The 24,934-nt window shown below is 37.8% G+C and overlaps 1 protein-coding gene across 2 annotated transcripts in view; it reads left to right on the top strand.

Moving 5' to 3' along the window:
* Positions 1-8,577: 8,577 nt before the first annotated feature.
* Positions 8,578-24,934, top strand: part of FBN2 (fibrillin 2) — a 187,101-nt gene continuing 170,744 nt past the window's right edge. For both annotated transcript variants that reach the window (XM_068666397.1, XM_068666398.1), the window contains exons 1-5: positions 8,578-9,287; positions 9,996-10,078; positions 14,040-14,138; positions 14,702-14,797; positions 16,744-16,839. In XM_068666397.1, coding sequence (XP_068522498.1) covers positions 9,070-9,287; positions 9,996-10,078; positions 14,040-14,138; positions 14,702-14,797; positions 16,744-16,839 — 592 coding nt within the window. In that variant the 5' untranslated portion in view covers positions 8,578-9,069. The remainder of the gene's footprint in view (positions 9,288-9,995; positions 10,079-14,039; positions 14,139-14,701; positions 14,798-16,743; positions 16,840-24,934) is intronic.

The following is a 24,934-nucleotide window of genomic DNA, read 5'->3' on the forward strand; positions in this document are numbered from 1 at the left end:
GAATTAGCATGACTTCTCTCCCTGATACATTGAGATTCATTTGACTGCAAAGCTAGAGTCTATAATCTTGAGTCCAGATTTGTTTTACCTAATAAAAACATCAGGACTGATTGTACCTTAGGGCCCAATAATTAAAAAGGATATATATATATAAAATATATCAAATATATGTATATATATAAGTAAAAAATAAAAATAGGGAGGTTCATAGTATTTTTCAGCCCTTACATCTTTAGACATCTTTTAACAAGGCTGTGTTTAGCTAGCTATATACCAAACCATGTACCCGTATTTACAGGCACTAAGATGAATTTGAGACCATCTCAAAAAAATCATATTTTTTGTAAGCCATGAACAAACATTTCTGGTGACTGTCAGGTTTCTAATGGCATTTGCATTGGGATATGACCTATCCTTTCTTCCATTGTTCTACATGAAAGGTTCACTTCTGAAATAAGCTAATGCAAAATTTGAATTCATCCGATTCATCCTAGTATGTGTAGTACTATCACAAATTACTGAAGTGTTCTGTAATGACTGAAAAAGTATGATACTTACTTCCTCTATGCATTTCAAGCACAGTTTTTTTCTAAATCTCATGAACAATGTTCAGAGTTTTATCAAGATCGTACTGATTTGAATCCTACATAATCTGACATTTGTCTGCTTAAATTTGCATGTAAGTGAAAATTTCAGACTTTGTTTTTCATAGTGCCTGTTTTTCATGTGCCTATATAAAGGAACTGCCTTGATAGCAATTTAATTTTTTTGTTGTTGTTGTATTAAAGCATGAAAAGAATCAGAGTTTATCCATATATTTCATAAAGCTATTTAATTCTGGTAAAAATAAAGTAAAACTTGGTTCTTGTATGCAAAAGCAATTATCTCATGTCAATCCGAAAGGAGAAAGGCACAAAAGAAATACAGCAGAAAACTGACTTTATTAAATTCTTGTTAAGAATGGTTTTTCCTTAGATAACGCTACTGCTTAGTTTGGGGCTTACTGGAGACTTGTGACTGTTGCCAAGAATGCTTTAATTTTGTGATTCCACAGATACAATATTATTTATTAAAAAGCGAGAACATAAGCTTTAAGCAATGATACAGTGTCAGTACAAACTGCACCATTGACAAGAATGGTGGAATTCAGGTGAACTGATAGTTGGCTGCTACTCTTTGATACTCTCACAGTTCATCCTTCTTGCTTTTAGTTAAAACTTTATCTCCTATGAGCATGCAGAAGCATCAAACCATAGAATGGATCATGATAGACACAATCCCATTTTTTTTTTCAGATTCTTGATTTGTGGTGCAATGCTCATGTACTTATATCTACCATTCCTAGAACTTCAGCACTGGTTTGAACAAAGAAAAATGCCTCAGAACACAAAGTAACTGTGGAGATGTTGTTAGCACACTGTGTAATATATAGAATATATGATTTTAGGTAGATAAATGGGTAGGAGAATGGAGATTTAAACATGTGGTGCAATCTCAACAAGATTTAGTATACTGGAATCTTTTTTAAATATGTTGTTAATGAGAATCTGAGTCAGAAAATAATGCTTAAAGGGACCTATAAAAGAACAATCATTTAAAATCAAACAGCCATAAAAATATTAATGCATTTAAGTAATTAAAACCACATACTCCAAAGTTTAATGCCAGATGAAATTTCTCTTGAATAACTGAGCCCTTTTATGTGCTCCACCTACAGACTCCCTGGGGTAGATTTTCTAGAATGAAGACAAATCAAAATAATTATAACTATAGACTTCCTGGAAACTGGGAAGTACCGCATCAGCTACATGCTTTCTTCATAGACAAAACACAATATCCAAGAATCTCAGTTGTGTTTTATATTTTATATAAAACTTGACTCATTTTATAACAGACACTGAGGTGTCTGAGCTCTAGGAAGGGATGACTTCGATCTTCTGTTTCATTTAAGACATATGTAAAAATCTTACTTCATTCACTCCTGATTCTTGTATGTAAAATCTGGCTAACCTTTTCTGCACCTAGGAAAAAAAAAAAAAAAAAAAAAAAAAGCCTAATTTTTTCCTCTTTTCTTCCATGCTTTTTCCATTTGATGATAGATTTGGGAGTTTCAAGTAAAGAAAAATCAGGGCAGAGTGATCCACCCTTCTATTCCCCCTCCTACACAAACAAACAAGCAATACAACAAGGGATTTTATAGGTAAAATAGGTGATTTTATAGGTAAAATAATTAAATAATCATATGAGTCCTGGAAGGATATGCTATGATAGTCTGCCTTGTTTACAGTTTCATTTCTACCAAAAAGGTAAAATAGCTGCCATCTTAAAGTTATGACTAATTTTCTCAAGAATTAGTCATTCAGAAATAGGTTACCTTTTTATAGCCGAAGTTGTAGCATTGAGATTTTTATTTTTTTGTTTGTTTGTTTAAATGCATGGAACACTTCTCTTATGTTTCATTCCTCAGTACTCTGATGGCTTTTTTTTTTTTTTTTTTTTTTTCAAATTGCTGCTTTCTCTGCCTAAATATCTTTCTGTTTTTATTTTAGCCTCATTTAATGGTTTGACTTCATCTTTTCAATATGCCTCATTTAATGCATACTACCTTTTTTTTTTTTTTTTCATCTGCAGTGAAAACATTGCTTTGAAACCACTGCTAAAACAATTTTGAATTTTCTAGATGGCAAACCTGCAGAACTGCAGGATGCTTGATGTGTATGTTTTATAAGTGAGGGGCTTTTTGTTGAGGGACAGTATTTTAGGTCCTAATAGTAGAGCAACTACAAGTGCATTAATAAAAAACATAAATCAGGAATAGATCTTAAATTGTCATAATACCCTCTAAAGGCAGAAAAAAAAATAATTAAAAAAAAAAAATACAGCCATAGAAGAGATTGTACCTATTTAGTGATTTCTTTTGATTGAGAATAAATTTAGGGTTAGAATAAATCAATTTTCTCTCATTTTGCTAACTAGAGTTTATTCATTGTCACCAAATTATGGGCAAATTTAGAGAAGAAAGGAAGCTAGGCTAACTAATCCAATTCCCTGGCTTCCTACTTCCTGAAAAAAATAGTGAAAAAAATTATTCAGGTAAGAACAAGTATCTATGTGAAAACAATAACACCAGGAAAATAAAAATTAAAAAACAAACAAACAAACAACTTGTTGAAACCAAGCAAGATTCAAACAGATTTTATGTAATATATAACAGCAAAAATGGATGAAAGAAAGCAAAAAAAGATATCCTCTTCCTGATTTTAGTAATGCTTCTGAAACAGTCTCAACTAACATTCTTCTAAGCAAGACATCACAGTCTTAACTACCAGAGAGTTAATATGTAATACATTAAAGAGTAATTAGAGTGGTTATTGGTTATTGCCAAGGACCAAGTTATTGCAAGTACTATGTGTTTGTTTCACACAGATGCCTCGGACCAATTACTTTTCAATATGTTGGTTTTTTAAAGAGCAGATGATTTATTCCATTTGCAGACTAATGCCAACCTGAAGGGAGTATAGGAGAACAGTGTTAGAATCCCGAAGTGACACAGTAAGGTAGATAAGTGGCCAAAAAAAAAAAAAAATGCAGCTCAATTAACTAAAATTTAAGTGTTTGCTTTTAATGCACATTTAGAAAAAGATACTAATATTACAGTACACCATAAGTTAAAATGAGTCAATAACATCATTCCTGGTGTTATACACACTAAAAACTATGGACTGTAAGACTGTAAGATAAATTAGTCTCTGCTCCACCATTTTCATATTTCACATTCTCCAAAAACAAAAATAAAAAAAATGTAAGATTATGGAAATAAAAAATTAATTGGGAGAGAGGTCTTTAAAATGCAGGATATAGGATCCATATTGGACATTATGAAATGCCACTTTTTAGCAGTTGGTCCATAAAAAGCAGCAATTATAAATCACCTGTAGTGCTGAGGAGTTCCCATACCTGAAGCATAAGTCAGATAGCCAATGTTTATGACATGGGTAGCTTTTTTTTTTTCTTTTTTTTTCTTTTTTTCTTGGCTTACAGCAGAGAGGATTAACCAGATGACTTTTCAAGGTCTCATCCAGCGATACTTTAAAAAAATGTAATTGTATCTATGGTGAAGATATCAGAGAAAGATACTAGCTGAAAATTTGGCACTGTCTGAAAACGATGGAGAAAGGGAATATGTATTAGGTACAGTGGGGAAGAGGGTACAGATTAAAACAGACAGAGAGAAAGCTTTTGTAATTAGAGATATTTTTGTCGGTAGTACCTGTAGTATTTCAAACAGGTTTACATAATGTAAGGTCAGAAAGAAGCAACAATTAAGGAAAGAAATTCCACACAATATTTTTTCTTTTTTTTTTTTTTTTGTCTGGATAGACATCACAGCTTGAACATGTGATTTAGACAAGACAGAACACACTTAGTAAAAGATGAGAAGAAAGTTGCAGTACCAAGCAATAGAAATTTTCAAGATTGTTGGGTTTGTGTGTTGTTTTGTTTCATTGGGATGAGGGCGGTTGCTCTTCCTCTAAGTTCTTCTCCCTAGAGAAAGAGGAAGGGGAAGACTGTCTGAGTGAAAAAGTTCAGAACCTTATTTTTTATGTACATATTTTAACATGACTGCAAAACATTCACAAGAAGACGTCAGAAAGACAGGATGACATGCTCTATCAGCATGCAGATAAGAATCCAAAGGCCTTGCTCTGTATATTTGGATACCCTAGCTCTTACAGCACCTGAGTTCCACTCTGGACAATTTTCCATATGACTTAGAGCCTAGAGGTTATTGGGAATCAACAAATTCACTTAATAAAAGAGAAAACAGCACAAGTGGAGAGAACAGTCTGCATTTCACAGGCATTCTATCCAATACATTTATAACTTCACAATTTACCATTTTCCAGTATTTTCCTATTTCCCAGTGTGCTTCTGCCACATTTAGAAAATGTTTATGTTTTGAAAGCTTCAAAAGATTTACAGTTAGAAGAAAGGTGAGAATATCTGCAGTCCTGTCACAGTAAGGTATACTGAAACAATGTTGAAAAGATGCTTTATATTAACAAGTAAGGAACTTGCATTCTACATAACAAGTCAGTCATGTACATGGAATTTGAGAATTAGAAAAGGAGAAAGAAAAAGCAAAATCCCTGAATGACTAAAGTTTCCTACTTGGTGCTGGTTCCAACTGATTTTTGTCATTTGAGCCACTTTTATCTAGAATAAAATGTCTCTCTTGAAAGGGTAATTTCAAGCACTTTCTCCATGGAAGAAGTGAGAGGTATTGTTAATGATGTCCAGAAACTGAAAGCCTCTTGTAATCTTCAATACAAGAGGCATTCAGATCCATCCCTTGCTACCAGCATATATGGTGTAAGGACCAGCTGAATTGCATTCCTTACCTGTATATCACAGAATCATAGGTTCAGAGAATGGTTTGAGTTGGAAGGGACCTTAAAGACCACCTAGTTCCAACCCCCCTGCCATGGGCAGAGTCCCACTAGACCAAGTCACTGAAAGCCCCATCCAATCTGGCCTTGAACACTTCCAGTGATGGGTCATCCATAGCTTCTCTGGGCAACCTGCTCCAGTACCTTGACAACCTCAGAATTAAGAATATCCTCTTTGTGTCTAATCTAAATCTGCCATCCTTTAATTTAAAGCCATACACTTAGGTCTATAAGATGGTGACTCTTGTACTTTCAATACTTGTAATGATCTAGGTGTTCACTGTTGGCTGCTTTTGATGATTTCAGGGTAATGAATAGGTAAGAATGTTTTTAATTGTCAATGTGGCCATTGACAGACATCCATTTTTATGACTAGAAGAAATCATTTACAGATGAGAAGTCTAGTTTACTTAGATTCTGCTTTAGCAAAGCAATACTGCAACAACCCACATTTTATCTTTGCTCACAGATGTCAAAATAACAGGAGCGCCTTTACCTAAAAATAACTCCCAACCTTGTTTGGAAAGAAAAACGTCAACTACATGGGAAAAATGTGGACTCCAAAATAATCAGCATTAAAATAAGATCTTTTCTCTGGGAATATTTTCTGTATATAAATGTACTGTTTTATGTTTCCTGAATATACACTATATATAACACTAGGGCCTATTTTTATTAGAATTGGTCAGACTTGAAGTAGAACATCAGCTATCTAGCAATTTAGACATCATTCATCCTTCTGCATCACTCACTTGATGTCAATACATCCTGGTATTATCCATGAAATAAAATTCTATTTTACAATAGCTAAGAAATAGGATGGGAGGGAATCTCATCAAATTCACATGCTTATTAACAGTTGGCAGACTATGACATCTTTCCTAATGTAATTTAGTTTTATCCTAAAAAGTACTTAAAGTTTTAGGTTCTGCATTTTCTAATGCAGAGCTGTATTGATGTCTTGTGTAAGAAAGTATTCTTATTGTAGCACTAATTTGAGTTATGGTCAGTTTATACTATTTTTTTCTTCGACTATTTTCTTCCACTCCTCCCCCCCTCCCCCCCTTCCTTCTTTCCTTCTCTTTCTTTCTTTCTAAGAGAACTGCTGCTAGCTAAAGAACCCAATCTCTTTTAGCAGTGGGTCTCTTCCCTTGACCATGCTAATGACTTCTTTATGCAATTCTTCTATTTTCAGCACATATTTTTCTAATGTTACTGATGAGAATGTAATTGCTATTTTAGATGATGTCTGATGATTGTCTCACACAATTAAAAAATACTAATGCTTCCCCTTCTAATAAAAACAGCTTTGTTGGTGAGTACATCGTTTGTATCCATTATTGACATGGATCTCTTATATCACAGTCTTTTCAGAGTCAGCACTCCTTGCTGCCTAATGTTGGTAGTTTTGTGTTCTAGAACTAGTGTTCCTTGCAAATTTCTAGGAAGATATTACCCAGTCCTCTTCTGGTTTGAGTACATCAGGGTCTCTGAGCCTTATGTGCACATCAGTTGTGGCAGCTGACCAGTTGTTTTTCTTCTTGTGCTCAGTATCTACAGTTTCTTATTAAAAACTAATACAAAGTATATACCTCTTGGTTTTGAATTGTAGCTATTTCTTTCCTTAATCACTACTGTGTAACTGGTTCATTTTGTTGTTGTTGTCTTTCATTGTTATTACTAATATTAAGATTTTGTTGTGTCATTCTTTTCAAGAGGTAGCTCAGTTTAACTTTGGGTAATTACTTCTTTATCTCTATGCTTCCTGACACCCAAGACCCTGAGCTTATCTCAGATCAGTCCTTTCCTTTTTATTCTTTGTAGGCTATCTGCCTATTCTTTGCATTTTTCTTGAGATAGTTATTCACCCGAGCAGGCATGGAATCCTTCTCTCTCCCTGCCTTTGTTAGGAGCACCTCATTCACGACAAGTTTAACAGCTTCTGATCTGAGGAAATTCCAAACGTCACCTATATCCTTGAGGTTCCTGAACTCTTCTTTCCAGTTGTCTTCATTCATTTGTTCCTTCATTAAATTGTCCCCTAATTAAAGCTTTACCTTTAAAGACTTAGACCCTTGCAAGCAATCTTACTTTTGATAGCCTTCCAAATCTGAACAAAAACAACAACAAAAAGTATTCTGGTCAATGAGAATACAGATCTGTACATGCACCCACTATGAGAGCAGCCGGACTATCAAAGCAGGACAGTGACTTGAATAAGCGGATGGCTTTGTGACCTCTTAGCTGGCGGGTTTAATTTCAGAGATAACAAATCATGGCTCCTGCTCCTCGTTCCAGAATTAGAAGTGCCAGATAACACGCATCCAAAAGCAGCTGCTATTTTGTTTTGTTTGTCTTGCTTTAAAATGTTTTGTTGGTGCTGCAGTAGCCATGGCACGGTGAGGTGCTCAAGCCCAAGATGTAATTCAAAGCGATAAATCAGCTCAGATAACAAAACCAGTAGCGTCCTGTGGTTATCAGAACGGCCCACAGGGAGCACTCGGGGACTTCGAGCAGGGAGGCGCCTGCACTGCTTGTGCTGGTGCCTAACCACCCAAAGCATCTAGGTGCGTGCACGGTTTTGGCCTAAAAAGAAGTCACGAGGAAATTAGCCATTTTTCTTTTCATTCATTTTAAGATGCTCGTGTAGGTGAAGGGAAAACAAGTAAAACTTTAAGGGAGTGCGCCGGAGAAAACTACCAAGTATGGTGCGAACTCGGTTCAAACCCTGGCAGCTCCTGGCGTTCACCAGGGAGCCGTGAAGTTCCCACCGGGCTCCAGCTCCACGGGGGCCCCGCGGAGCGCCAGCATCCACCCGCGGCCTCCACCGGGCCGGGCCGGGCCGGGCCCCTCCGCCTTGGCCCCGGGCCTCCCCTCTGCGAGGCTCCCCTCGGGGGGCGTTGCGGCGGGGCCGGCCCTACCTGCACCGCTCCCCCTGACCGGGCTCCGCGGGCCTCCCTGCGGCCTCCCCCCTCCCCCTCCCCCGCCGCCCCCTCCTCCCGGCCCCCGCCGCAGCCCCACGTGTGGGGCGGCCCCGTTCCCCTCCGCCCGGCCCGGCCCGGCCCCCCCGCACCCCGGCGGCCCGGAGGCGTCGTCCCGCCCCTGTCCCCGTCCCCGTCCCCGCCGCGGGGACCCCCGGCCCGCCGCCCCGCTCCTCTCCCCGGGCTGCGCTCGACGTTAATTAGTAGTGGTGACGGTATCGGTGTGTGGGGGGGTTCAGCCCGGTCCCGTTGGATTTCCCCTCTTGGAGGGGGGCGGTGGAAGGAAATCCTAGCCGGCTCGGCTTTTTCTTTCTTTTTCTTTTCCTTTTTTTTTAAAAAAAAAAACTTTTTCTTTTCCCGCCCCCCCCTCTTCATTCCCGCCTCCCCCCCTCCCTCCCCCGGAGAGAGGAGGGGGGATGCAACGTGGACCCCGCTGCCGGTATCACTGCGTCCCGCTGAAGGCGGCAGGGCAGCCTGGGGAGGAGGAGGAGGAGGAGGAGGAGGAGGAGGAGGAGGAGGAGGAGAGAAGGAGCCGCAGCGGCTGAAGCCTCCCCGCGACGAGAAGCGGTGCCCGCTGCGGGACCGGCGCGCCTCTCCCCCGTTTCTCGCCGCTCTTCCTCCGGGGCAGCATCCGCAGCATGGGCCGGCGGCGGTGGCTGTGCGTGCAGCCCTGCTTCCTATGGCTCGGCTGCCTGGCCCTCTGCGCGCACGGAGCCGCCGGGCAACAAAAGCCGCCGCCGCGGGTCCGCCCTGCGGGAGGAGCGGGCGGCAGCTTCCCCGCCGCCGCGCACCGGGAGGAAGGGGCCGGCAGCGCCGGACGGGTCCGCCGGCGAGGACAGCAGGACGTGCTCCGCGGGTAGGCACGGCTCGGCTCGGCACGGCTCGGCTCGGCTCGGGAGGGAGGGAGCCGCTGCCCCGCGCAGCCCCGCGCCCGTCCCCGGCAGCGGGAGCCCCGCGCTCCGGTCGTGCTGCGGGTTGCAGCACCGAGGCGGCTCGCCCGTGGCTTTGTTTCGTGCTGAGCGGGTTTCTGCTCCTGTACAAGAAGACTTTTTTTTTTTTTTTTTTCTCTTTTCCTTTCTTCGCTTGGTGTTTTGGGGGAGTTCTTGCTAGCTTGGTTTAGTTCATAAATCTTTATGAGGAGTCATCCCCCTTGTCCTGTGTCAAACGCAGCACAAAGCCAACTTTTATAGCCGGACTTGTGACACCGCGCGTGAGCGCGGAGCCAAGCTCATCCCCGGCGTCTCCTCTGTGATTCCCCCAGGGATGGATGTGGCCTGTTCTTGCCTATCCCGCCTCTCCTGTTCACACTAACCCGTCACACTGACCATTTCACTAATGTCAAATAAAATGGCTTGGAACTCCTTGTTGCAGAGAAAAATTGTATGTCCTTTCGGGGAGGACTTTTTTTCGTAGACATCTTTGCTACACTTTTCTTTTTGTTTTGTTTCGCGGTTATATTTGTGCTGGTAGATGTACATTTCTTCCCCTCTGAGAACGTAAAACTTCAGGTTCTGCTTGCATAGATTTATATTTTTATATATGCCTGTATTTGTATGTGTTGCAGGCCAAATGTGTGTGGCTCTAGATTCCATTCGTACTGTTGCCCTGGATGGAAAACGCTCCCTGGAGGAAATCAGTGTATTGTTCGTAAGTGTCTGACTTTAAGCTTCTACTGCCCTAAGGGTAATAAGAAGAATAAGTGTTCTTCTGTGAGTTACTGATCCATTCATTTAGTATGAGAAAAGAGAATTCTTACTGTAATGAATTTGGCCAGTTCTGTCTTTTGCCTTATGTGCAATTTTTTCCTTAAAAAAAATAAAATAAAATAAAAGAGAGAAAGAAAGAAAGAAGAAGAAAAAAAAAAGAAGAAGAAGAAAAAAGTTATGGATTTATAGGTCCATATTTACTGTAAATGAAAGACTGGCAAATTGTTGTGTTTTCAGTGTTGTAAGAGGCACTTTTCTACCTATTTATTTTATTTGTAAAAGAACAAGACAGTGAAGGAAAAACAATAACAAAAAAAAAGCCTTCCAGATATCAAATAATCCACTGTAATAACAAAAAAAAAAAAAAAAAAAAAAAGCCGAAGAGGTCTTGATATAAAGCAAATGAGATCTGAAGTTTTCTGGAACTTTTTTGGTAGGTTTGGAATTACAGTCCAATGGAAAACTTTTTTACCTCTGGAGTGCTTATTCTCTTGCCTGTCATTTTTAGTTGTATTTTTGTAGCTATAAAGCATGTAGACGGTGATTATTGCTGGGTCATAATAGACGTTGTGCTGACAGATGTGGCTGTTGACATGGCTTGGCAAAAAAAAAAAAAAAAAAAAAAAGGAAATCTGCAGAATATTCTGTGTAGGAAATGTCTACCTGGAAAGGAAATACAGAATTACGTTTCTGTCTGTTAGATAAAACTGATATTAGACTTTTTTTTTTTTTTTTTTTTTAATGAGGGCTGTTCCCATTGAGTCTAGGCTGTTGTTATGTTGTCATCCCTTTTCCCAATAAGTGTGCTCAGCTTCAGAACTCAGGTTAAAGAACGTGCTGCCCTTTGCATAAGCAATGCAAGTCTTTGTAATACTCAGTCTAATGAACTCCAGACATCCAGGACTAAACCGGAGAAGGAGAGGGAGGAGAGGATGGTAAACCAACACCTGTGAAACTTAAAGGTGGCTTTTGGGCCGCTGCCTGATGATGCAGGACTTGTTCACATTTGTTCATTTTGCATGAGTAAGTTGGCCTTGGTAATGTTTCTTGTAACTCTGCCACAGATCGCTAATCTTCATCACAGGTTGACCATAGCATTTCCAAGCAAAGTTTAGATGCATCATTCAGAGCAAGGAAGATGATGGTGGCAATGCCACTGTGGAGTAAAAGGAGCTCCTTGGAACATTCAGTCCATATTTATCGTCTCTTATCAAGTCTCAGTATTTACTTAGTTAAATGTGAAACTGAGTTTTTAAAGTTTTTAGGCTGCCCAATACACTATTGAGCTGTAATAGTTTTTTCAAAGTCAGCTGGATATCCAGCTCAGTTGCAGTCAGGGAGAGACAGTGATTTAGGTGCTTTCAGGAATCTTAATAACTTACTCTTAAATTGCAGTTCTCAGTGACTCTTAAAGACCTCAGTCTCAGTTTTTTTTCACATAATAACCATTGACTTGCAACAATTTCTATGCACAAAAGACACCTTTTGGCTCATGTTTAACTTACTGGAGTTTAACTGCAGCTCTCTAACATGTTTGAAGGGTGAATGATTTTGCCAGACCAGCTGTCAGACTGGTAGTTACGCTTTCCAAGTTGTATTTTTGGTGAATGTTTAAGAGCACTGATTTCTACACTTACACGTTTTGCTGAGACAATGGATCTTCTAACTAGATATATTTAGCTAGAGAAAACCTTCTGCACTGGATGATGGAGAGGACAGTAAACTTCGTACTGGAGTTGACCTGATTAAAATCATCAGCTACAACATACACTAATTACAAAGTATTGGTTCACAGAATGAGATCTGTGGACTAGTGGTGGGTCAACAGGAAGCTATTCTGACTTTATTGTGTTTTCAGTTGATAATGTGATAGCAATTATTTGTGGTTGGTGAAATATTATGGTTAAATGTGATCTTTTATCTAAAGAAAAAAATAAAAGGTCTGGTTGGTTTAGCTTTCTCTTTAAATAAACTGTATGGATGAAAGCATGTTTGGAATATGCTTTCAGCTAGAGGGCTTTCAGCTGATAAAAATTTTTCCTCTAACAGATAATAAAGCAAGAAAGTGGTTTAATGTAGACATGAGGAGATTGGGCTATCTTGCATAAAGATGGACTGAACAACACTATTCTCTGTGTCCATCAAGTGCTTTAATTCATATTTCTCTTTCTCACTTTCAAGTCTCCTAATAGAAAAAGTATTTCAAAGTATTTCATATCAGTCAGTGGTATGCCTCTAATTCCAACTATCTATCAAAGCCTCAGAAACTCTCACATCTGCTGCCTTCATAGTGGTAGAGAAGGTGTTGATGACCCACATAATGATCCACATTGCATCTTTTTGATGCCCAGAAGAACAATGTCAAATGACAACTAATGTGACTTTGTCACTCTGGGAAAGAAAATGTGGCCTTTAACCAATTATGTCAAGGACTCAGGTGTACAAAGTCTTGTCTGGTTTGAATATGTTCAGCATCAGTACTAAGCTTTGTATTCGGTGGAGAAAGGGTAAAAGCACGTACATTTTGCAGGGAGCCTATCTGAACATCTTTAATGGGGCAAGAAAAGAGACTGCTTCATTAAAAGACATGTTTTTCATCTATGTATGTTTTCCTAAATTGGAAGTGGAGCACAAGTGTTCTGGGAAAAGTCTTATTTCTCCTTTTATATCCTTTTATATGTATCTATATCTATATATATGTGCAGGTATAGGTTTTTTTGTTTGTTTGTTTTGTTTTGTTTTATGTGTATGAATGGGTTTTATCACATTATCTGCCAGATATCCTTGCCAGATTATCTGCATGAGGAATGTGTTGCTTTTGTAGTCCTTCAGTGGAGATGTACTTCCTCATTATCTGATTCTCTCAAAAAGCCTAGAAATAGTTACAAAGGATCTGTGATGTGTTTTTATTTTTTTTTATATATTATATACATATATATATATATATATATATATATGTTTGTTTATAAGTTGTGTCCTGCAAGATGCATGCTTCTGAGGTCCTTTTGTGCTCTACTAGCTCTTAATGTCTTAGGTTCTCTTATGGTGTGTTTGCTAATCCAGCACATTATTTAGATGAATTCATTTGGATCTCATTTATAGTCTGGATTTAGACTTTAACTATTCTCTGGTTCTGTGGTTTCTTTGCACAATAGAGTTCCCTTGGCTGGTGAAAGAGGAGTATGGCACAACATGGGGCATTGTGAGGACAGTACAATGGCACGCACAATGTCCACATATAATGCGGTGTGAAGGGGCTTCCCTGAGATTTGTTTAAAGTTAGTTTCACAGTGAGAATGTGGGAATATTTGAGTACAGAAAAAGTATTTAGGGTAACTCCACACAATCTGGAAAGCTCAGTGTTCAAACATTGGCTTTCCATAAAACAGGTTTGATGAAAGGATGGATAATCTTCCAGAAGACAGCTCCTAAAATGGTTCTAGAATAGTAACAGTAAGAGAGAAGCCATACCAACAGTTAGAATTCATGAGTCATATTGTTTATAATCATTCAAATATTGGATTCTTGCTAATTTTTTTTACAGGCCTCATGGTGTAAAATATATAATTCCAATAATTTTTCATTGCTTGTATAATGGGGTGATGTTTCTAATTAGGGAAAGAGTTTATTATCTGTATTAAGTGGTCTGACCAGTGTTTGAATGTGCCATCTTCAACTCTGTCTTCAAGTTTGTCAGGGATATCAATTATTCCCAAATTGTTTGGTTTATTTAACTTACATTTACTTTTGCGTATATATTAGCTGTCCTAATGAATTGAGGATTCTGTGGTGTTTTCTTTTTTTGTTTTGTTTGATATTTTGATATTTGATATTATTTTTCCTGTGACTTAAGACTAAGGTTACTGTTAATCACACTGTCTTTTAAATGTGCTCTTCCTCAGCAATCTGTAGAAATAGCTGTGGTGATGGATTTTGTTCCCGTCCTAACATGTGTACTTGTGCAAGTGGACAAATATCACCTACTTGTGGACCAAAATCCAGTAAGGACTTGCTCTATTTATTTTCCTTAGAGATTTCATGTTAAGTAATTCTTCTTAATGTGTCAACTTAAAAATACCATGTAAAATCTTTAAGAATAACTTTTTATTACTGCATACATATACATGTCTTCCACTTGAGTATATCTCTAGTTTTATTGATAAAAATTGATACATGTGTGCATATTTACTCTGTGTGACAAACTGAAAAAAATGACATGTTTAAACAGATAAGCGTGTTTAAAAATAAATATGTGTGGCATTAACGTTTTCCTTGAGTCTGTTTTTGTAAGAAATGAAGATTATGTGGCCATCAAGATAATTAGAAGTGCTACATTGCTATCATGGAGAACCTCTTTCACTGATGCTTTTAAAATAATGGTTTACCAATAGCTGCAAGTAACAGTTTTGGTTACAGAATACCTGAGCATACCTGTAAATACACAGTACATGCTGTTCACGTCTGCTGTCATGCAAAGTTCTTGTCTGCTTTCAGATGTCTTTGTTTTTATCCATCCACATATTTTCCCATAATGCTTGTGTCTATGTGTCTGGGCTCTCTGCAGCGCAGCAGTGCAGCATCAGGTGCATGAATGGCGGTACATGCGCTGACGACCGGTGCCAGTGCCAGAAGGGCTACGTCGGGACCTACTGCGGGCAGCGTAAGTAGTCATCCCTGTGCGTCCGGTTTAAGCCCACATTAGTCCCACAACTCAGCCCTCCCACTTTAGGCAGTCTAGGAAGATAGGAGAAAGCCCATATGAAGAAATACAGTCTAAGAGAAAAGTGTTGCTATTCTGCCGGACTATGTGTAGCTGGAAGTCAGTTTATGCATGAAGTGCATTTGTAGTCTCTGAAATTCAGATTAGGGATTGAATTCACTGAATCGTTTTGGCTGGAAGAACCGTTTGGGAATGATGACAGTATACATCCCACTCACCTTTTTTTTTTTTTTTTTTTAAACCAGATGATCACTAATATTTCATTCTCTTTGAAGAAGTTTCTTGGAAGAGGAGCTTAGCTGCTATGTTATAGCATGTTTTTCTGTTTGACTAAAGAAAAAGATTAAATATGGTTCAAGCTCTTGGATGCTTTTTCAATTTGGCAGACAAACTAGAAAGTCAATTATTTGCATAACTCTACCTATCACAGAAGAGCGCTGACAAGCTATACAGATGCAGTAAACAATAAAAATGACTAAAGGCTGTAGAGGTGAAGAAGGACTGAAAGACCTAGTGTATTCTGGGGGAATCTGGCTAGCTGAGAAATTAATTGCTGAAGGTAGTCTGAAGAAACTAGAAACATACAAAAATCACTGTGCAAAGAATGCTTAGACTGAGTAATGTGGAGGAACATCCTTTTGTTTTAGTCTTCTCTGCAAATGCAGAAGCAGACTTGTTTTAGTTTTAATTTTGCCTGGGTAAAACACTCTAAAATTCTAGGTAATAATCATTGTTATTGTAAAAGAAAAGATGATTGCCTATTTAAGCAGTGTCTTTAAAGCAACCCACAAAATCTGAATGAACTTTGGAAACTGCTCTCAGTGAATATTTTTATGTTCACCATGGAGATATAGTGCATTTTTTCCAATATGAAAAATTTACTGACTCTAGATTCCTGAGGTTCTTTTGCACTGGATACTCAAATATGTAACAACCCCCATTATTAATGTGGGGAAACCTCTGTAGGAAGGCAGTGTAGAAATAGAAACTAGACTGGAATCCCTTTGCTGTTCATGTGACTTGAAGATATTGGGACTTTCAGACTAAATGAGTAGATTTGGACTGTATGCTAACTCTGAACATGGTTTATATGTTCTGAAAACAATGAGCTTGATCATAGATTAAAACACTTTAATGGTATTTTTCAAACAAGCTGACAAACAGTCTTCTTTTCAAACTGAGAAGATTTCAGTGCTTTGCGAGGCTTTGTTTCTTTATTCACACCATTGATAAATAGCATGAGTGGGTGCATAGAAGTTCCACAAGTGTAAGAGTACTTTCTCCGTCTATGTATTCTGTGGATTCATACCAAGAAAAAAAATTTTATTCCTTTGATGGTTCTTTCAAGAAGCATAGTTTCTGAAGGTACTTAAAGATAACTTAAACTACTAATTCTTTTGCCTTGCTCCAAGTGACATGCTAGCCCTGCTAGCAGTATGAATTCTGAACACTGAGTTATCTGTCTCTTTGACTCTCCAAGAAACCCCCCTTCCTGAGAGGTTTGTTGCTGTTGGGAGTGGATAGTACAACTTAATCTGTGCCCAAATTAGTTGAGTTTGTATCTGATAACTTTGGTGATGGATGTGAGTTCTTATGATTAGTGACTAGTGCTACACAACTGTTTAAAAATACACTGAAGTTAAGTGTCTGCTAAAAAGCTGTGCTGAATATGATTAATTAAACAGCTGTTTGCAATTAAGGTGAAGCAGTTGTAAGTACTAATGGAATTTGACCTGAACAGTCATTATTGCTGATGTTTGATCTTCAGGTCCAAAAAAACTTAGAGTAGTTGAAGGGAAAAATAATTTTTGAATAGCACATATGGGAATCTGAAATGTCATTAGCATAGCTTTAAAAACTTTTTTTTTTGTTGTTGTTAATTAAAGCTGTCTGTGAAAAAGGCTGCCAGAATGGAGGACGGTGTATTGGACCTAATCGCTGTGCATGTGTCTACGGATTTACTGGCCCTCAGTGTGAAAGAGGTAAAAGAAATAAATAAGGAAGAAAATTATAGGTGGTTATATGCAGCAATGTGCATATATGTGTTTTATACAGTGTATTTACCAGCTGAACCAGTAAGCTTCCAGCAAGAGATTTATTATTTATACTTTTATAAAGTTTTCCTTTACGGTCCAGTAGCTACACTTCGGGTTGGAAAAGCTGTCTCAGTTGTTAGAAATTAGAATAATTTAGGGTGCTTATTTTGTTTGTATGATAGTTACAAGATGAGTTATGTTTGCTTTCTCATACATGAAATAACATTAGAGCAAATTGCTGCTTGTGTACATCTCATACATGTAACTAAATAAAGGATTGCTTTTCTGTATAGCAAATCTTTTATGGGGGGAATTTGAGAAGTTACTTGTTCTGGTTAATTCTGTCATACAGGAAAAAGTTAGAGAAGGAGGAAAAAAAGAACCATAATAGGTGAATTCAGTTCCATGAAGCTATTCTTATTCATCAAAACAACTTAAACACGTCTTACAGTGCTTTCATGAATTGGGGGTCAAATCAGGATTTTCTTTTAAAGTCTTTTAAAGAAATTCCTTAGCCGTTTCTAGAAGATTATAGAGTCAGTTTTAATGATTCCAAACAAAACATTTTTAGTGCTACACTACGTGATTAGCACAAAAATAATTTAGGCACTATATCCATATGTAGTCATTTAGAATAAACTTATCACTCTCAGAAATCTATACTTTTTGCTTTTTAGTAAATGGGACCATTGTTTGTATTTTGAAACCAAGACGACTCTGAAGAAATATTAATGTAGAACTGCTCAACGTTAGATGTAACTGTAGAAGGTGTTCTGTGTATCAAACTGATAATTACTGTCCAGCTAGGATGGGTTTTTAAAGAATGGATATAGTGAGAATTGCTTTTCAGAATGGTAATAATAATTGTACATCCTTTAAAATGAGGTTGTCAACAATAATCAAAACTGATGCTTAGCAGAAATATAACTCTTTGTCTTTCTTAAAGTTAGTGTTATTGCAAATAGTTCTCATCAAAAAAGATACTGAAGAAACTGAGCAACAGAATGTGAAATCCTGAATGCATTGTTATCTCACCCCTTTAAAATATTCAGTGGGTTATTAACATTAAAAAGAAGGATGAAGTCATATACATGGACAGAAAATATAAAGTTTAGAATTACTCTTGTAATATCACATTCTTAATTCACATCAGCAGAGGGTAAGACACCCCCTAAGAGCAGAAATAGACTTCTTTGAGTCACAGAAAAATATAGATGAGAAGGGACCTCTACAAGGCCATTTAGTCCAACCTTCCAACCAGAAGGTCTGATCAGGTCAGCTTGTTCAGGTGTGTGTCCTGTCTGTAGAGTTTTAAACACCTCCAGTGACTGAGATTTCACAACATCTCTGGACATCCTGTTCCATTATTTCTTCACCCTCATGGTGAAAACTTCTACATTAACATCTAATGAGAGTTTTGCATGTTCCAACCTGTGTTTGTTGTCAGCCTCTTGTCTGAGAGCTGAGAGCATCCAGGAAAAGTCTGGCTCCAGTTTCTCTGCACCCTTTGGTAGATAGTGATAAACCCTCAAAACCTTTTCTTCTTAATGCTGGATAAACATTGTTCCATCAATCTTTCTACACAAGGCAAGAGCTCCAGCTCCTTGACCAGTGCTGTGTCCTTCCCTTGTACTTCTTTCTCTATGTCCATTTCTCTCTTTTGTTGGAGAGTCAAAAACATAAACAGTACTTCAATGCAGTTTTACAAGTGCCAAATGCAGGCAAAATGACACTGCTGAATTGGATGCTATGGTCATACTGATACAGCCCATGGAGATGGCCTTCTTTGTTTCAGGGCTGGACCACTGATGCATGTTAAGGTTTTTGTCTACTAGGACTCCCATAATCATTTTCTCAGAGCAGCTGGCAGCTGGACTCCACCTTTATTGTTCCATCACTTTTGTCAGTCCTAGATGTGAGACTTCTGCCTTTGTTGGACTTCTTGAGATAACTTCTAGCCTATTTTTTTCAAGCTGTCCTTGTCACTCTGGATAGCCACTCTGCTCTCCAGCATATTGACTGGTGTCCCCAGTCTGGCATCATCTGCAAACTTGCTGGAAGTGCACTCTTGTACCATCATCCAGGTTGTTAATGAGCACATTAAACTGTTACTTGTCCCAGCACTGATCCTTGAGGGTCTGCACCTCTTTCCTAGACTCCAGCTGGACTTTGCACCATTTCTTACAATTCTTTAAACCAACAGTCCAGACAGTTTTCCACTCCCTTTAATTCATGTATTCAGCCTGTATCTCACTAATGGCAATTTCTCTATGGGCAGCTCACTCAAAACCCTTGCTATGTCAAGCAACATCCACAGCTCTCCTTCATATCTTTGTACCATTGACCTCAGGGTTGAAAGCAGTGACATCATTTGCCCATGGTAAAACCATGCTGTCTGATCACAAACAACTTCTTGCCTTTGTGTGCTCAGAAATAGCTTCTGCCATGGAATTCTGTGTGGCAAATTCAGCTCTGAGGTGCTCAAAGCTGCATGTAAATCATGAAAATATCTGGTACCTTTTTTGACATTTGGTGATGGTGGAAATGGAAATGATTTCCTTATGGAAGAAGGAAATAATTGAACCAAACCCTGACAAAACCAAAACCAAAACCAACCAACCAACCAACCAAAAAAAAAAAAAAACACACACAAAAAAACAGGAATTTCTATTTGCTATTCCAAGTTTGCTTTGTATACCCACTAGATGTCACAAGCAACAGAGAAATGTAAAGGATGAATTTGTTTCTTTGTCTCTAATTGCTTATTACTTTCATTCTTAAAACCAGATTTACCAACTTCTGTACATAGCTGTTGGTTTAGTTTTAGCTGTTACATGTTATATTCAGCCCATTCTTTCTTAGATGATTCTTGTGAACTAAGCTCAAGGACTTGATTCTATTATATTTTGGTTAGCATGGAAAGCAAGAAACATAAGTCTGTTAAGAACTTCATTAATATTTAGAGCTGTTTTCAGGAATCTATCTTGGTAGAATGCACACCTGTCTTTTAGCAAAAAGGAAATGTTACTGTCCATTTAGGATGGATTTTCAAAGCAGCCTGAAGGGGTTGGACAATGTGAGGTCGCTTAATATTTTAAGCTTTAGTTCAGATGCAGCATACATTTGTATACATTCAACAGATAGATACTAGCTCTGGCTGGACTGCCGTGTGATAGAATTGTAGTATTGCAAATTAATTTTGATTCTTTTTAGTATTGACTGAATTCATATATATTTGATTTTTTTGCCAGACAACTTGGTAAACTTTCCTTTTGTGTCAGATAGAAGCAATTGCCTATGATTAAGATTTGCTTTTAGTTTAGAATCTGGCTAGTTTCAGGGCTGTGGAATCCTGTCAATAGACATGGCACAATCTAACTGTGGTGGTGGATCATTTTTTATTAAGGATGGCTATACTCTGAATAGAAATATTCTGTTACTTCTTTAGAAGATTCTAGTACTTACAAGTATTGCAACTATTTTTTTGCTGTGATGAAAGCATTGCAGTCTTCTTTCTTAAAATTAATTGTGAAACTTTAAACTGCATAATCTAAGCCACATAAAGGAAAAAAAATATATAATTTGGTGTTCCTATTTCTCATCTGTCTTTTAAAGTCTTAGATTCAATCTAGAGAAATGTGATGTGTATAGTGTCTTAAGTCATTTAAGCTATAAAATATGTTTTGTATGTTTGTTTGTTTTTTGGCGGGGTGGTTGTTTTCTGAAAGTAAGTAGTAGGCTAAAATTGCTTCTGCTATTGTCACAAAAATATAGCATATGTATAAAATAAATATAATTTCATTTATAATATAAATTTATAATATACATTTTGCAGTGGTGGACAGGATTAAATAAATTTTCTCCTAGTCCTTAGTGTTGCAAGCTCTCAGCTTAGTCCTGATACTGGGGTAATAGTTAGTATCAAATGAATAAAGAAGTGTGTATGAGTTCAATCAATTTCTGGCTTTGTGATGCTTATGTAGCATCAGTTGCATAGTCCTAATTTGTGCTTGCTCTGCAGTAAAACATTGTGATATGAATTAGTAACCTACAGTGCAAGATATGGTAGCAAACTTTTCATGTATGGTTTAAACATAATAGATATACATACATACCAAAAAACATACCAAAATATTGAGCAAACTAGTTGTAGGCAAGGCAACGTATGTATGTACTATTGTGCTTGCCAGGTTCAGCAGAGTATGGTATGCCTGTAGGGAGGGATTAATTTCTCTAAAGTAAATAAGCAGATTCTCCATTTTTCACAGCTACCTAAGATTTTGTTAATGTTGTGGAAGTGTCTCAGTTCACTGAATCTAACCTGTCAAATTACATGTAAAGAACCTACTGGCCATAATGAAAATATTATTCACCCTTGTCTTACATTCTTTGCACTGTAGTCAGTTTTGTTATTGGCTCCTTTATGGAGGCCACCTCCAGCTTGAATGTTTGTAAACACATTGGCTGCTATTGAACTTTTAGCAGACAGAAATGTATAGTCTTTCCTTCTCATCTGTTCCATTATCTACCAGATTTTAGATCTAAATGGTGTAGAACATCTATGAAGACACTATATTTTAGACTTTATGGACACAATGAGTGCATGCTGACTTTTGGAATTTTTTCACATACACTCCGTATATTTCCAAATATAAATGGCAAGACACGAATATTCAAAACCAGCTACTAATTTATTGTACTATTGTTCATTGAAAGATGAAAAGTCTCTTACATAGTAACTGTAAAAAGTTATATAGGCTATAGTTATAAATAACTATAACTATAAATAACTGTTAATTTTTTGTTTCACATGAGCTGAAGTACATGACAAAAAAGTAAAAGATATCTTAAAATTTTATTCTGTTCAACAGTAATTTGTAATTTACACTTTAAACCTAATAAGTTCATGCTTTCAAACAGAATGCAGAAGGCAATGATTTCTTCATCTGTTTGTAGCAATAGGTGCCCCATAGTACTTTACAGTAAAAAAAGGCCTCAGTAGTTTAATTTTAAACTGAGTTTAGCAACAGTTCATAACTCTTTAACTAAAATTTTATAGTTTAAGGTTATGTGTACTTCCCTTGCAAATCACATCAGAGTTATAAGGGATTTTGTTTTGTTGATGTTGTTGTTTGTTTTTTTTTTTTTTTACATTGCTGTGTTTTAAATGCATACTTTTTATTGTTCCGTAAATTAAGTTCTTTTAAAATAGGTATTTTCTCCCTAATGTAGAACATATGTAGCTTTCCTTCAGATTGGCCTCCCAGACTCAGTTATATGATAAAACGTGACTGCTTGTTCAGCTATCTGGGCTCCTAGCAGACTAATTTCCGGGCTGGAGACAGGAGGCTGAACAGTAACTAATGACTGGCATGATTACAGTATTTAACTTGAGACTTGCTGCTGGGTTAACAAGAAAGCAGAACCTGTCTGGGAGCTCGTGCTTCACTTTTTCAGATATATACAATGACCTTTTATGTTTTCTATCAAAGTCTGCTCTTATGGTCAGCTTCTTCCCTTTTTATTTGTAAACATATAAGATTCAAGCATTTGATTTTGTCAGTTTTTTTACAAAAGAAATAATAATAGTAAAAAAAAAAAAAAAGATATTAAAATTTAGCTATCCTCCCTCTTGAAAAATAATAAAGGAACAAATGATGCAGATTAAAAGGCCTCATCCTCAACTGTGTGCCTAAGAACAGATTTTGTTCTAGCATGACCAGGTCTCCAGATCTTTTGATTTCTCAAGATTGTATTTATGTATGAGCAAATAATCCTTTAATCCTTTTTTTTTTTTTTTCTTTTTCTTTTACAAAGCCTGTATGTTTTTAAACTGTTGATCTGTAGAGGTATATAGAAGGATGGAAAAGCAACAATATTTTCTTCCTTCTTTATCATGAGTTAAAGTGAGGAGAGAAGCATCCTGTGACTATTGTATATTTGCCTTCATCCCCTGTAGAAAGAGAAGAAAACAACACTTGTGATTCTGTGCCAAAGTGGTGGGGTAGGTGCCTTTGCAAGGGGGTTGGATTGAGTAAGAATGCCTGCATGGTTTGGGAAGAACATAAATTTGAAGATGGGAGAGGACTTCATGTAAAGCTAACAGGTCTGAGCAGGTGAGAAAAGAAAAACAAAAATGTAAGTCGAATACAGTATAAGAGCTTCAGAAAGGGGGGATTTTCTGAGTTGTTCTCAGGAAAATTGCTGGTATTGTACCTTATCCCAGTGTATTCACTGCACTTAGTGTTCCCAGAGGTATGTGTAGTAACCTCTGTGCAGGCAGCAGTGTTGGTATCAGCTCTGCAGTGCCTGCAGGCACTCAGCCTGAGCCATGGGAAAGCCAGAGGAGGGATAGCAACGGAGCAAGAGAAGGGGCCGAAGAGTGGGACATTGCAGGAGATGGTGAACCAGGCTCAAGGCAGGGGATGTCACTGCAACAAAAGTTTGTTTTCTGGGTTAGGAAAACATACATCTCATACGGTATTTGAGAGCAGTTGTCTTCATCTGACCTCCCCTGATAGGAGAATAGTTAGTGTTGGTTGTGTATCTAAGGAGAAAGAAGAAAAATGTGAAAAAGAAAAGGGCTTATTCAAGCCAGCACGAGGATGGAGAAGTCAATTAATAGTGCAGAGAGAGCTAGGGTGAAGGAAGAAACATGTTCAGAGAAAGCATTAACAACATGTAGTAACTGGGACAAAATAGGGGAGGACAAAGGATAAAAAGATCTTGAGTGGAGCTATTTTAAATAAATTCATTAGCACATAACTGTTACAAAGATTTTTTGGTGTAATACAACTGAAAAACATTGAGCATATATAATAAACTGGCACAATTTTATAACAGACTCGATGCTTCTAGAATATTATTTTATTATACAGAAAGCATACAGTTCACATTTAGGCTGTAATACTGTGGAAGATCCTTGTGTGTGCGTGGGCTGGGATGAAGAGTTACTTAGTGACTGCAATTTAGATGAAAGCAAGGAGGGAAAGGAAATGAAATTTGTAACAAACTGCACTCTCCTGTGACAGGTATGCAAAAGTTCTTGTAACTTTACGCAACTCCTTGATATGTATTATTGGTAACAGGGCCACAAGAAGTGGAAGCATTGCAAGTTCAGTGAGGTACAGCAAGAACTTTTGGGGGCATACTGAGATAGTGTTTATTTGGTTGTGTGCCTCTAAGCTTATAAACCCTTTTGTCACACAGGCTATGGCAAGTTGTGCCCATGTTTTCCTGCCTGCCTGTCACAGAGCATAATAGTGCAAGTGGTTCTGAACAGGCCTGTGCTTTTTCTCAAGTTGCTTGGTGTATTTCAGCTGTCCCCCAGTGATCATAAACTTTGTTCTGGTGCATAACACCAAAAATGATTTTGTGATCAGTGAGCTCTTCCTTTTTAGTAGGAGCTATGAGAACATGTTTTTTTAATTTTGCTGGTTTTTGTTTTATAGTGGTTACTGTTAGCCTAAACTGAAATAGATATTCATTATGTGGGGTAGGATGTGTGCAGGTAGTGGGTGCCTGCTCTGAAGAGGTAACCAGACAAAGCGAGTGTTATTATCCTGCCCCTGAGAAGGGCTGTGGCACCATGAGATTACTGCTTGTTGAAGGTTGAGCAAGGCAGCTTCAGTAGGCTAGCAGTGAACCAAATATCCTGATTATTATTATTTTTTATTTTTTATTTTTTAAACTAGGGATTTATCCTTCTCATTTTGTCGAGGTTAGCATAAGACTGCTGAATTTTTTATACTCAAGGAGTGAGTGCAACTGAAAATGTCGGACATTTTTGGAGAAGGCACGAAGAAAGGAAGGCAATAAAATTAAAAAAAAATATGTATATATTTTACTAAATGCTGTCCTCAAATATCAACAATCACTCTTCTTTTCTTCTTGCCACAGGGCCACATGTCCTATTACTTACTTTTTTTTTTCAGTGCACAGTAAGTGCAATACTTACCTGCCGACCACTAATATTTCATTCATTTCCAGTCCATTTTAGCTGTTGGGAAGTGGAACATGTGGTGTTATTTTCTGCATGTTT

This window comes from Anas acuta, chromosome Z, assembly GCF_963932015.1.
Source record: "Anas acuta chromosome Z, bAnaAcu1.1, whole genome shotgun sequence".
In the NCBI taxonomy this organism is placed as follows: domain Eukaryota; kingdom Metazoa; phylum Chordata; class Aves; order Anseriformes; family Anatidae; genus Anas; species Anas acuta.